The sequence below is a fragment of the Ochotona curzoniae genome, unplaced genomic scaffold, assembly GCF_017591425.1.
Source record: "Ochotona curzoniae isolate NIBS_2020 unplaced genomic scaffold, NIBS_Ocur_1.0 contig_2457, whole genome shotgun sequence".
Classification (NCBI taxonomy): Eukaryota; Metazoa; Chordata; class Mammalia; order Lagomorpha; family Ochotonidae; genus Ochotona; species Ochotona curzoniae.
In genome coordinates, this window is record NW_024465464.1 from 265957 (window position 1) to 280232 (window position 14276).

The 14276-nt window shown below is 46.6% G+C and overlaps 1 protein-coding gene across 1 annotated transcript in view; it reads left to right on the top strand.

Annotated features, from left to right (window-relative positions):
- The window catches only part of MICAL3 (microtubule associated monooxygenase, calponin and LIM domain containing 3), a 169077-nt gene that overhangs the window by 52512 nt on the left and 102289 nt on the right, over positions 1–14276 (top strand). The window contains exon 3 of the mRNA XM_040974555.1: positions 13051–13389. Within this exon, the coding sequence (XP_040830489.1) occupies positions 13126–13389 (264 nt within the window). The 5' untranslated portion in view covers positions 13051–13125. The remainder of the gene's footprint in view (positions 1–13050; positions 13390–14276) is intronic.

Consider the following 14276-nt stretch of genomic DNA (forward strand, 5'->3'; position numbering starts at 1 on the left):
AGAACAGAAGTATTCCATTTAGGAATTCCATTTAGGATTTAGTTTGGTGCCTGTGGGGTATGTAGGTGCAGTTGTGAAGTAGCTCTACAGATCAGGAAGGTAAAAATGTAGGCGTCTCTTGTGATGGAGAGCAGCAGGTGCAAGAACTGGAGCGCCCTGAAAGAAGCCTCAGTGTCCTGGAGTTTCTAGGAAGCGCTGCAGAAGGAAGCGAAGGCACAGATTGCTAACGGCTGAGCCCCTGTCGGGGCAAGCATTTGGTCTAGCATCTAAGACAGTGGTTAAGATGCCCACATCTGGGTTCCGTGTCCATCTCCAGCTTCTTGCTAATGCACGCCTTGGGAGGCAGCAGAGTTCGCTCAGCTAATTGGTTCCTACCACTCACTGCCAGGCCCTGGATTGAGTGGCCTGGTTTTGGCTTCATCCACTGACTCACTTGGGGAGTGAACCAGCAGATGGGAACTCTCTTCATGAATGAATGAATGAATGAGTGAATGAATGGACCCAGCTCCAGAGCTGGTTGTGAATATCTGAGAAGTTAATCAGCAGATGGGAGCTTTCTCTCTGTTTCTTTGCCTTTCAAGTTAGTAATTTGGGAAAAAAAAAAAAAAAAAACCTTCTTGGCAATCTCAGTGGAGTAACGAAGACAGAAGCCAGATTGGAAAGAGTGAAAAGATTGGCAAGAGATGTTGCCTAAATGAAGACTCGGTGGCAGCCATTGCAGACTGCTCTGTGCTGCCGCAGAGTGCTTAGGACACACCGGCAGCCCACATTGGACTCCAGCTTCCTGCTAACACAGAGCCCGGGAGGCAGCAGGTGATGGCTCATGTAATTGGATTCCTGCCATCTACATGGCAGACTTGGATTGTATTCCCAGCTTCTGGCTCTGGCCTGGGCCTGTCTACAGCCATTGCAAGACATTCTGGAAGTGAATCAGCAGATGGCCGTATGCTGTGTGTGTGTGTGTCTGCCTGTCAAGAAAGTAACAAGTAGGTCTTAGCACAATAGCCTTGTGGCTAAAGTCCTTGCCTTGCATGCACCTGAATCCTACATGGGCACCGGTTCATATCCTGGCTGCTCCAGTTCCCTTCCAGCTCCCTGCCCAAAGCCATGGGACCCTGCACCCACATGGGAGACCCGGGAAAAGCTCCTGGCTTCGGATCAGCTCAGCTTTGGCCGTTAGGGCACTTGGGGAGTGAACCCATGTATAGGAGATCTTTCTCTCTGTCTCTCCTTATCTCTGTAAATCTGATTTTCCAATATTTAAAAAAGCAGATTTATCATTTAGGATGAAAGACCAGTATCTTCATGTCACACTTTCTCAAATACAAAGAAACAGCTACGTGTGTGTGTGTGTGTGTGTGTGTGTGTGTGTGTGTGTGTGTGTGTTTAAGTAACAAGTAAGTAAAAAAACCAGAATTGGTAGTTAATATGGTGGATAGGTGTTTGAGCATGTTTGGAGCCAGATTCAGAGAACACAGGGATGAGAGGCAGGGTCATTTGATGGGGACGGCCATGGGGGTGGAGAGCTGAGACAGCCTGGTGTGAGAAAACCAACACACGTTCTGTTAAAGGGTCGCCAGGGCCCACCTGTGTCCAGAGCCAATGGATAGATATGGTCGTACCAAGTGTGTATTGCTGTGGCTTTCATTTTCTTTTTCTCCAAAAGTACAAAACAGTTTTGTTTTTGTTTTCCCGTTTTCCATTCCGCTCCTAGGCTGGCATTTCAGGTTGCAAGCTGTCCATCTCATTTGCGCCCCGTCCTCCCGCTCTGCTGCATCACTGGATAGCCTTATCAGAGGATGATGAATAGCAAAGTGCACAATAACCCTTTGGGTCCTCTTTGTCATCCTGCCTTAAACCAAAAGACACTGCCCTTTCCAACACCCTGGAGTTTGGACAGCTTCAACCGTTTCCTGCCACAGATTTAAACACACATACACACTTGGAATTAGAACTGTCATGAGCCTTGCTTATCTCTGAGAAAGTGAGCTGGGGGCTGTCAAATACCATTTCAGAACACCGATACCACAAGCCTTTTCTAGGAACCAGCTTCTTTTTTAAGGGACAGTTTCTCTGAAACGATTTGGCTATCAGAGTGAAGCTGGCTCCAGGTCCTGGATCCTGTCCTGCTTTACTTGGCTGCTGCCAAGAGCAGGGCCTGAGCTGGGTCTGCTGGCCCGCCAGGCCTGTGTGTGTTAAGTCAGGACCAAGACAGGTAATGGCTGTGGACAAAGGGCATAACTCTGCTATGGGCAGAAGCCATCCGGATTCCCCACCCAGGATTTGGATCTGAGTACTCCTCCCACAAAATTCTGCCTGAATCCCCAGGACATCTGAGCAGGCTGGAGAAATTCATCTGCATGTCCATGCACCTGCTGTGGGCCAGGGACTTTTAGTTTTAGGTGCAGGGAATAACAGAAGTGAGCCAAACAGCAGAACTCTGCACCATGGAGGCTACGTTCTGGAAGGGAGAAGAACATTCAATAGTAACAGTGATAGAATATCAGGCTGTGGGAAGTCCACGCTGAGAAGCTGGTGTATGGGTAGACCTGTCGGGGCCATTAGATGCTGCCACCCTGGGAGGCAAGCTGTTGTCTCTGTTTGTTTTGTTCGTTTTTCACCTCTGTATCATTTCAGGAACCTAGAAAGTACTCAGCAAGAATAGATGTTCAGTGTTACTTCTTCAAAAAGCAAACGGAGCATACCCTACATCCGGGACCTGGGGAGGGTGGGAAATTGGGTGGGCCTTCTCCCTTAATACCCCCCTTTAAACATGAAGGAAACAATATGGAAATAATAATCTTACCCACTTCCCTATAGCCCTTGAACCTTTTTACCCTAATTGACTATGTAAAGATTGTCAAAAAAAAAAAAAAAAGCAAATGGATCTGGGAAAAGACTATTCTTAGACAAGCAGAACAGCAGAGGCTGACAGTGTGCTATGCGTGAGAGTGGCCAGTAGGCCGCAAGGTCTGGAGGGAGACCTGCAGGGCAGGAGGCGAGAGAGAGAGAGAGAGAGAGAGAGAGAGAGAGAGAGAGAGAGAGAGAGGTGTGGAGAGCTACAGGCCTCACGGGCAGTTCCTCACTACCTTGATGGGAGTCGGTTAATTTCATAGTAATACTGACATGTTTGCTTTTTCCACTCTTGTTTACTCTTGGTATACGGAGGAATCTTCTGGAGTTAGCCTGATACGTGATGTTGCAACAGCGGAAAGCAGGCGCAAATGTGAGAATCCAGCTGTCTGGAGCCAGGCATCAAAGACATTTACAAAGACAGAAAACATTAAATTTCTGTTTCGGAAGGTCTGTAATTGTTACTTAAAGAGAATTACCAAATATTAAAGAAAAGTTTTTACTCAGTTTTAATTTCATGCTTTTTTGGTCCCTGAACATATTTAAATGTGTGAAGATGTCCTGCGATCCAGCAGCAAATGAGACGGTTATTGGGTGCTGCAGACCAGTTAGAAATATATGCTTTTATTCTGAGTTGGGAAATCATGGGAAATCAAACCAGAGGAAATCAAGTGACTGCAGTGTCAAAGTCTTACTGGGGCTTGGAAACCAAGCAGCTTAGTCCAGCACAGGGAAGACGCTGTGTGAAGAGAAGACACCTTGGAAGTGAAAAGACACTGGGCTTGTGCTGGACCACGTGCATTAGTAGCTTGGGGCATATTCCAGTTAAGCTGTTTTGTTTTTTAGTTGGGGGCTTATATTCTACTAAGAATGATTTAGCAGTAAGCAAAAATAAACCATGTACCAGGCAGGGGTCTTGTAAAAATCATTGGGAAGATGGGTATTACAAAAAAGCTCTTCGTGGATTTCAAATTTATTTGTGCCAAAATAAACTTCCTTTTCATCTGTTTCCATGATTTATTTATTTTTGTTTGTTTATTTAGTTAGTTAGAGGCAGAGAGACCGTACGGAAGAAGCTCCCACCCTCCAGTTTACTCCCTGAGTGCCTCGAAGAGCAGAACTAGATTGGGACCACAGGTGGGAGTAAGGACTCGTTCCAAGTCTCCCATTGGGCGGCAGGGACCCAAGCCATCATTGCCGCCTCCTTGCGTTAGCAGGAAGCTGGAATAGGGAGCAGAGCTGGGAATCAGACCTCCCATATGGCCCCAACACCTGCTCCAGTTTCCACAAACTCCTTACAGAAAGTGTAAGTCAGCTGGTTACACAGCAGGGTAGGGGGAATAGAGAGTGGAAGGGGCAGGTGCCATTTCACTTAAGTTTTCAGGAAAGATTTCTCCAATAAAGTGCTGCCCGAACAAAGACGTGAAGAAAGTGAACAAGCAACAAGCCAGCCACATGTTCGTATGAAAAACAGCATCAGACAGGAGGATTAAGAAGAGTGGTGTCTGGGTGGACAGCCTGATGGAAGTATTGATGAGTTGGAGGAAGGCCAACCTGACATTAGTGCTGTGGCAGAGAGCAGTGGACAGGACCACTGTGGGGCACAGATACAAACGGATCAGCCCCAAGGATGATTCTGTAGTTTTTGGATTGAACACCTGTTTAGATGGTGGTTTGCCAAGATGCAGAACACTAAGGGAGAGGCAGGTTGGGAAGCAAGAGAGGGATCGTGGTTGTGTTTTATATTTGTTAAATCTGAGATGGCTTCTCAGATATCACACAGCAAGTGGTTAGCAAGTTCAGGAAAGGAAATGCACATTTGGGCATTGCTGGCTGTCCTGCATAGGAGGTCCTTAAAACCTTGGATTCATGTCTCATTCCTGGGCTGTGAAATGAGTAGTGTGGGGACTAGTGGGTTTTTTTTTTTAATTTTAATTTTTCATAGATACAATTTTGTAGGTTTAGGGATTCCCCCTCCACTTCCCTTCTCTCTCTCCCCATCATCTCCCCACCACTGTTTCCCACCATGTTATTACAACAGTATGGTCCTTCAGTACCAGTCACAAGTCCAACATTCGGCTCTTAAAGTACATCACGGCATTGTACAGCAATAGTAGGAGATCTGTCATTGTCAAGGCATGTTTAACAGTTTCATTGGAAATCTTCTTGACTCAGGAGTAGAGATGCATGATTTAAAAAAAATGAAATCAAATAGAAAACAGAATATTTCAGTAAGTGTCATTTTTTTAAAAAAAAAAAAAAAGTTTGCTTTTGTGCTGAGTTGGGAATTTTGTCCTATAAAGTTTTCAAAAATCGTATGAATATACGAGTGATAACCGCACGCCAAATCTGCACTCAGGTCACTGTTGACAGAGGACGAGGGCCCGGCGTGATAGGCAGGTATGTAGACTAAGAGACCCAGAGAGTGAGCAAAGTCAGGGCCATTTGACACACAAAAGTTGAGCGTGTATGCAAGATCAGCAGAAGATACAGCGAGGCAGGCAAGAAGAGGGTGCCCGGCTGAGATCAGTGCTGTGGGGAGATTGAGGAAAACTAGGATAAGAGCTGAGCATTGCGTCTGTCTGTGAAAATCATTCATGGCATTGATGAGATGTTTCTGTGGAGCCGTGAGATGGGATCTAATTGTAGCTTCAAAAGATGGTGGGAGAAGAGGAAGCCGTGATCGACAAGTATAGAGATTCTTTGAGGGAGTCTCGCTGTGAAGTCGAGCAGAGTAAGTTAGAAGGGATGGACACAGGACAGAATTTAAAGTCCTGGAACCGGCTTTATATCACAGCCGGTTAAGTTGCTGTTTGAGATGGCAGCATCCCAAATGAGCTTCAGTTCAAGCCCTGGCCACTCCAATTCAGATCCAGCTCCCTGCTAAAGATGTAAGGCCCTGAATTGGTAAGGATAGCTCATTTGGGTTGAAGACACTGATGAAGAAAAAGGGACAGGTTCAAGGGTTAGTGTGCTTGGCTAAGAGAAGGGGAGAGTAGGCAGGTGGGTCACAGTCCTTTGTCGTAAGTAGGGGAGCAGATGAGAAGGGCATATGCACTCAGTGATGGTAGCAGTATGTAGAAGAAGATGAAGAGGCTGAAAACTATGTCAAAAAGAGAGACGCTTGAAAAAAAAAAACGGACAAGAGTCTGTACATTGCAAGCAGATGTGATGCACCGAATGAAAAATTATGAGCAGAATGATGTTTGCTTTTCCACATAGAAATTGAGTCCTTGAGAAATTAATGCTTCAGACTGCTCAGATACTGCAGAACTACTTCATGAAGTAGGAAGTTGCCTGTGTGGTCAAGAGAACCAGGCTGGTTAGGTCATGTGGTCAGGTGCTGCCTGGCTCTGCCAGTTTATTCTGCAATTTCCACGGCAGCGAGAGTCCGCAGACTACGCAGCTGAGAATACTCCAGTTCTGTTCCAGGGTGCTCTGACAAGCCTTAACTGTAGGTTCTGTCCCCAGGAGAGAGGTAGTTAAGATGTTACAAGGTGCCTTTATGGGACCTTGCACCTTGTTCTGCGAGCTCAGCCATCATCTGTAAAGTACTTTTATTCCTTTGGAATCCTGGGGCCTCGGGGCCTTCTCTGAGTCCTGTGCAACGTGCCAGTCAACTTCCTTAGCTCTTTGTGCAGCAGCATCTCGTTGAGTAAGCACCTGTTGTATTCCTGGAACAGGGCACAACACGGACAAAATGAGAGCCCAGCATTGGCTTGGGATTGTCTGGTTGTGTTTTCCCACTCAGACTCTCCTTCCTCACGCCCGAGGAATTCCAGCAATGCTCTGATGAGTGAGGAGGCAGGTGTCATCTTTGGACCTCTTTGAAACTCGGCTCTGTACTCCAGGGAGGAGATAGGTTGAGCATTCCCTCCTGTCGCGCCATGCGTTTCTGCAGTGGATGGAGTGGCAGTAGATGAAGATGGCCTTGTAATGGACCCGTCGAAGGTGTTGCTGGATGGTCAGGGTGCTAAAGTGTGCAAAAGAATGCCAGCAGATAAGTACCGTACATGCTATTTTAGTTGCTCCACTTTTCAGCAGCCGATACCAAAAATGCCCATGAACTCAGGATGCCTTTTCTTCCACTTACGAAGGGTTACATTTCAAAGGAACAGATACAGCGATAACTCATGAGAGGAAAACGAATCGTGCTTTGTGATATCTTTGCTAAATTTACTTGAAATTGCATATCCACTGATGGATGGGCAGCTGTCCTTCTCACAGACAGGGTCCATCTGGATTCCTGCAGGCTGCAACTCTCGGGCAGCAGGGTACGGGGCACACATTTCAATAAGGTTTTGTTTTTCAAGTGTATTCATTATAGGAGAAAGGTATAGATTCAGAGTATGACTGTGATGCTCTGTGCCTTGTGCCTGTTCCGCTTTATGCTGCATTTCCCCTTTTTGAAGTGCAGTTTCCTGCCACACAGGATTCTAATGGGAAATGTTATTAGGGGTTCTGGCGCAATGACTCAATGGTTATATCTTCACATTGCAAGCACAGGCATCCCACATGGGCACTGGCTCATGTCCCAGCTGCCCCACTTCCCATCCAGCTCCCTGCTTGTGTCCTGGGAAAGCAGTCGAGGACAGCCCAAAGCCTTGGGAGCCTGCACCTGCGTGGGAGACCCGGAAGAGGCTCCTGACTCCTGGCTTCAGAGGTTGTTGTGGCCACTTGGGGCGTGAAGCAGCAAATCTTTCTGTCTCTGCTTCTTGCTGTAAATCTGACCTACCTTTCCAATAAAAATAAATAAATCTTAAAAAAGAAAGAAAGAAAATGCTATTAGGTATGGGGGCCAACACGTTGGCTGAACTGGCTAATCCTCCACCTCTAAGTACCTGCATCTCATACGGGTGCTGGTTCGTGTCCCAGCTGCTTCTCTTCCCATCCAGCTCCCTGCCTATGACATAAGAAAGCAGTGGAGGATGGCCCAATGCCTTGGGACCCTGCCCCCACATGGGAGACCTGGGGGAAGCTCCTGGTTGCTGGCTTCGGATCTGTGCTGCTCCCACACATGTGGCCATTTTGGGGAGTGAAACAGCAGCTGGAAGATCTTTCTCTCTGTAAATCTTCCTTTTAAATAATAATAATAATAATAATAATAATAATAATAATAATAATAATAAAATACATCTCTTTAAAAAATGGTTAAGTGGGAAGTGGTCTGTTCTGAAGATTGAGATACCCACGTCCTGTCAGAGTGCTTGGGTATGGCTCCTGGCTCTGGCTGTGCTGGTGCAAGCCCTGGGAGGCAACAGTGGTAGCTCAAGGGATTGAGTGCCTGTCACCACCGTGGGAGATGTAGTAGCGTGAACTTGAACCCCGGCCCAGTGCTAGCCATCATGTGTATTTGGGTCCCTGCGACGCACACAGAGAGATGAATGGGCTTTCGTAGCCTGGCTTCAGCCTGGCCCTCTTGGCCTCCCTCCCTCACTGCCAGCCTCACCCCCTTAACTCTCTGCCTTTCAAATGAAGCTGTCTTTTTTTACAGCAATTAGAAATTTTATGGCATGTGTATTTTTTTAAAAAATCACAATCTTTGTAAAATTTGAATTTAAAAAATTTGCAAGAGGGAGATTGTTTTTCTAGTTGTTTTCGAGCTTGCTTTCTGGGTACCTTGGGCCTTGGGACCAGAGGAGCTTACTTGAGAGCTGCGACAGACAGCGTTAGAGTCCACGAGGAGCTGTGTGTGGGTGACCCTGCCTGCTGCATCCCGAGGTGCAGATCTGGATTCCCCTGTACGCTAACAGCCTGGTCACCATGTTACAGAAAGACAAACCAAGACTCCAGGGCATTTTGGTGATTTGAGACCTCAATTTTGAGGTGAAACGCAAGGGACTCTGAATAACCTGGAGTGCATATTTTAACTAAGTGTGCTCCTAACCGCAGTTCCCACGCAGGCACTCCTTGCACCTGCTCCCAGGACCTGGTTAGATGGGTCATGCTCCAGGTGGTCTGGCAGAATAATACATTTATAGAGTCCACCTGTTGTGTTCATGTGAGTGCCGGGGAGAGAATTAATCACACTTGTTCTTGATCCTGTAATCAAGTGTGGTCCTCATTTTTAAAAACTATTTTCTCTTTCCTCTTTCTGCTTTTAAAGATAATTCATCCCACTCCTGAACAAAGACTCACCTATCCTTAAAGAGCCGGAGATTAAGTGTGCTCTTGGCCAGCCATGACTCAGTGACAACCTTTTACTGCTGTCGTAAATAGAAGCATGAACTCTGTTCCTGCGTGCACTTCATAGGCTGGCTCCCAGGCATGTTGCTCTGCAGCTGAGGACTGCACAAAGCCCCTGAGTCACTCACTGGTCAGCTGCCGCGAGACAAAACATTCAGGGAACTGTCGACCCACGGGTGCCCTGGAAACCTTGTATCACCTGCTCTTCCTTTTCCCTGCCCAAGCCCCTCACTTCCCTTTTCCCTTCCTTCTGCACCGTGGCTTTTCCATTGCTGGGCTTTCTGGCACATTTTGGCTAGGCTTCCTGGTCTGTAGGTTCCTGTGATTCTGAGTGTTGATTTTCCCAGGATACCTGTAATGAGCAGTGCGGAGCGGGTGGTCCTAGCGCAGCCAGAGGGAGCGTGGTCTGGCTTTGACCTTCAGGAACAAGGGAAATGGGGGCGGAGACAGGAATGGCCCTTTGACTGCCGTTCTTCCTGGTTGTAGGGAGTGAGTCAACGTGTTGGCCAAGTCCCCTTGCAAACTGAGACAGTCCCAGCACAGCCACAGGATAACAGTCACAGTCTCGAGTTGTCTTGCAAAGGAGGAAAAGTGAGGCCACCCAGGGGAGTTCATCTTGTGTAGCCTTACCTTGGGTGCCTGTCCCATTGTTCCAAGAACTAGCTGGCTTCTGTTCATCTGTTGTCATCGGTGCCCTGAAGCCCAGGCACCTAGTACTTCTAGGCTCTCTGCCACTCTCCAGGAACTGTGGGTAGCGCCTCTTGGTTGGGAAGCATTTTAAATCAGCAAGAGATCAGGGCAGCTATTAATGAGGGCACAAATGTTTATTTCACACAGAAGGCCAAACCAACAGAAGGACAGAATTCTTTTTCTTTCTTTCTTTCTTTTTTTTTTTTAAGATTTATTTATCTTTTTTTAATTGGCAAGCCAGATCTATAGACAGGAAGAGAGACAGAGAGGAAGATCCTCCATTCTCCCTAAATGACCGCAATGGCTGGAGCCGAACCAATCTGAAGCCAGAAGCCAGGAACTTCTTCTGGGTCTTCCACACGGGTGCAGGGTCCCAAGGCCTTGAGCCATCCTCAACTAGTTTCCCAGGCCACAAGCAGGGAGCTGAATGGGAAGTGGAGTTGCCAGGACAGGAACTGGCACCCATATGGGATCCTGGCATGTGCAAGACAAGAACTTTAGCCAGTAAGCTACCGCCCCAGGCCCAAAGGACAGAATTTTAAGGATATACATGCCCAAGACAAAATTTTGTGGGGAGAAGTTAGTGTAAGATGGGCATTTACAAAGCATAAGATGTTTACAAAGAGGTATTTGGGGATTTTAGGGTGTTGATTTTGGCAGGAATGTTGTGATCCAAAGTACCCTGAATCCGAACAAGAGGTAAAAAGTGTGTTTACATCACAGTGATGTAAGCAAAGATCAGAACAGATAAGCTTAAAGATTGACAAGCATTGTGACTCTTGTGGCATTTCGGCCATGGATACAGGTAGGTTCCTCAGGCCACCTGCCTGTCAGGTTCCAAGCAAAGTTGCAGAAAGCCCTCCAAAGAAGGTGAGAGGCAAACTCAGTATCTGGCTCTTAGTTTCTGTTCATTGGTTGGTTCCTGTCTGCTTTCTTCTGCCTTTGGATAATTGCATTTTGTTTTTTTCTACGCTTTCAAACTATCTTCTGGCTATCTGGTTTCTGAGATCAGCTTTGGCTCATAAGAAAAAGGCTGGATTTCTTTTTTTGAAGATTTATTTATTTCTATTTTTATTGGAAAAGCAGATTTATGGAGAGAAGGAGAGACAGAAAGATCTTCAGTCTACGGATTCTCTTCCCAAATGGCCAACATGGCTGTAGTCGAGTTAATCTGAATCTAGGAGCTAAGAATTTCCTCCTGGTCTCCCAAGTGGGGGCACGGTCCCAAGGCTTTAGGCCATCCTCTACTGCCTTCCCAGGCCAACTGGATGGGAAATGTAGTAGCTGGGACATAAATCGGTGCCCATATGGGATCCCAGTGTTTGCAAGATGAGAATTTAGCCATTGAGCCATTGCAGTGGGTCCATTCCAGTTTTTATTTCTGGACTCTGGGCCACATGTATATTGAAACAAACCATGATTATTAGTATTAGTGTATTTTTTAATAATCAAAGCCAGGATAGTTTGTTAAACAAGTGACATTTCTGAGATAGAAACCCAAGTCTGCATTCCAAGTAGAATTGCTGTCTTCAACTTGCCCTCCATGGCACGGAAAGAGTGCTGTATCTGTTGCCATGGAAAACATAATGGTAAATGGTGGCTCCTTGTATTCATTCAGTAGTTCCCATAGTGAATCCTAAGACAATCAACCATTGACCTGGTATAACCTTGCCGTATCTCCATGATGTTTGGAAGGAGGCAGAGACATATAGTAAGGGCTTTGTGACAGCACCCTGAGCCTCTTCCAGCTCATTCTGATCGTGGTCCCTGCAGCATGGCGTCCCAGATAACTGGTCAGCTTCTTGCTCCTGTAGCCTTCTTGAACACAGCCCACAATAACTCACTGCTTCCATCTCTCCCCACCTTCCATACACACTCCCTGTCACCTTTCAGAGTAAATCTTAAAGTTCCAGCCAAGTCATGCTTTTCACACTAGTGGTACATGGGCGGTGAGGAGTACCTAGTCAGAGGATCAGTGACACACTGCACCCCAAGAACTGCAGACTGGGAAAAGAGACATCATCAGTCTAACTGCCTCATCCCACACAAGCAGGTCAAAGCCTCACACGGCAAAGGGATTTATGCAGGGTCTGGCATGTGTGGGCTCAGAGCCAGGGTTGTGCGTGTGGCACTGCCCTGTCTCGCTCCTGCGGCTTAGTTTTAGTCTTTGATCCTTGGCCTCCAACCCCCCAATACTGGCTCTGAATGAATAAAACAATAATGAATAAAATGTGTCACCAAAAACAGTGAAACAGACCCCAGGGAGTGCATGGGTAATGGAGCACCCAGCTTGGCACCTGCCGTCTTTAGGCCTCTAGACAACAGGGATCCAGGAGGGCAGGTACATGGATGTCTGTGATAAGTGGGAAGTGAAGGCATCATCTCAGGTCTGTGAAATACGACTGTGGGTGAAATGTCTAATCAACCCTCCTGCTCTAACATGTGTGTCACACGCATGGCTGTTTGAGTCCCTTAGATACCTGCTGACTTTCACACTTCTGGGCCCTCTGTTTTCTTGGACTGCCCTTTGGTTCTCAGGCCTACCCTGTGCCGTTCCTCACCATCTTTTCAGAAGGCTCATTTTCCTCTGCCAGCCTCTTACAGCTTTGGAGCTTAAGCCCATGGCTTTTCTGTCCCCACAGCTCTCCTTGTGTTATCTACTTTTATAGCTTCAGCATTAACTGTCGACTCTGAGTCTGTGTCCCTAGTCCTCCCCATGAGCTTCACAGTCATACCAGAGGACTCGGTAAACACGTCCACCTAGGGAGCTCATATGTAGTAGGCAGGAAGGGGAACTCACTGTCCCACCCTCACAGAAGAGGACCCCTAGTCCTCATCTTTTTGCCCCATCACCATTTACTAAGTGGCCTGCGGTGGAAGCCTGAACATTACTCTTTTTACCTTGGTCTATATGACTCAGTCATTGGGCTGTGTGTTTTTGCTTCTTTTCCATTTCTACCACTTCTCTGCCTCGCTGTCACTTGTCCTGGAAGATTCAATTGAGAATCCTGCCCTCTTGCTATTTAGGTGCTATTCCTGTGTATTCCCCAAATCCCTTTTCCCCCTTTCTCCAGTGGCACTGGGTTGAGTACATTGTAGTCTTTGGCTTATGACTTTACCCACTATAAGATCTTTGAAAATAAGGACTGCCTTGCTCACCCTTCCTTCCCTAGCCTAGGCCAGGCCTGGAGTCCTGCGGTGAGCATTTGTTGAAGCAACGAATGGCAGCCCTGGAAACTCTACTTCGAGAAAGTCTGTCTCCTGAGAATGCATGTGTAGGTCCAGAAATGCTGATCATCTCTTTTTCCTTCTTTTTGTTAGATTAACGTGACACAGTCAGGAGGACTTGTACCGTCACCCGCCCCCTCTGTGGGGGGGTGCTGAGAGTGGGGAAGCATGGAGGAGAGGAAGCATGAGACCATGAACCAAGCTCATGTCCTCTTTGACCGGTTTGTCCAGGCCACCACGTGCAAGGGAACTCTCAGGGCCTTCCAAGAGCTCTGTGACCACCTGGAACTGAAGCCCAAGGACTACCGCTCCTTCTATCACAGGCTCAAGTCCAAGCTGAACTATTGGAAAGCCAAAGCCCTCTGGGCAAAGCTGGACAAGCGGGGCAGTCACAAAGACTACAAGAAGGGAAAAGCGTGTACTAACACCAAGGTAAGTGTTTGGCAGCTCACTGGCCCTGGCATCACTGATGGGAGACTTTAACCAGAAAGAGTGAATTAAGTAGAGATTACTGGGGGAGAGTCAGGCAGAGTCTAGCCACCACCTAACATAGGAAATTAAGCTTATACCCTGTCAAAACTTTGTGAATCCATTATCTATGTTCATTTAACTTCCATGAACCAGGTTGTAGTCTAAGCATACTTCGTATTTTTATATACTAACATTTAAAGCTTCAACTATTTAAAAAATGACCCTGAAATAAAGTAGTTAACAATGTTTTAATTTATTGTACTCCAAGTTGAGTCTCATGTTGTTAGGATACTGGTGTCACTTAGCAGGGGAGTAGCCAGGCCCTGTTAGCATCCTATGAACATGGCGTCATTCCTGGCATGTCAGCATAACAAATTGTTTCGTTCTCATTAACTGGTCAGTTATTATATTTGTCAACTTGAAGATTTGCCGCAAGCTTGAGACCACTTCACGTCTATATTGCGAATGTCTGTATTGGTAAGCAAGGGCCTTTTGAACAAAATAGTTCTATGACTATTTTCAGAACATACAGGAATAAGTTTTCCATGAAGCAGGTGGATTCAGACAAAGCCCTGGCATGCGCACTCACCTTTGCTGGAATAGGTTTAAGGAGATGGAAAGGTACATTTCCTGCTTTACTCCTTAATGAGGACACTTTTTCTGAGAAGTCTGGAAAAAGTTAGCAGACACAGAGATTTTCAGATGTAACTTGTTCTATCTTTTCAAGCTCCTTCATTTGCTCTGTAAGGATACCTGGACATTGAGGTGTGGATATTTATCAACGCAACTCAGGAAATATGGAGGCATGACTTTTGCATGAGTGAAAATCAGACTTCTTTTGAGAACAC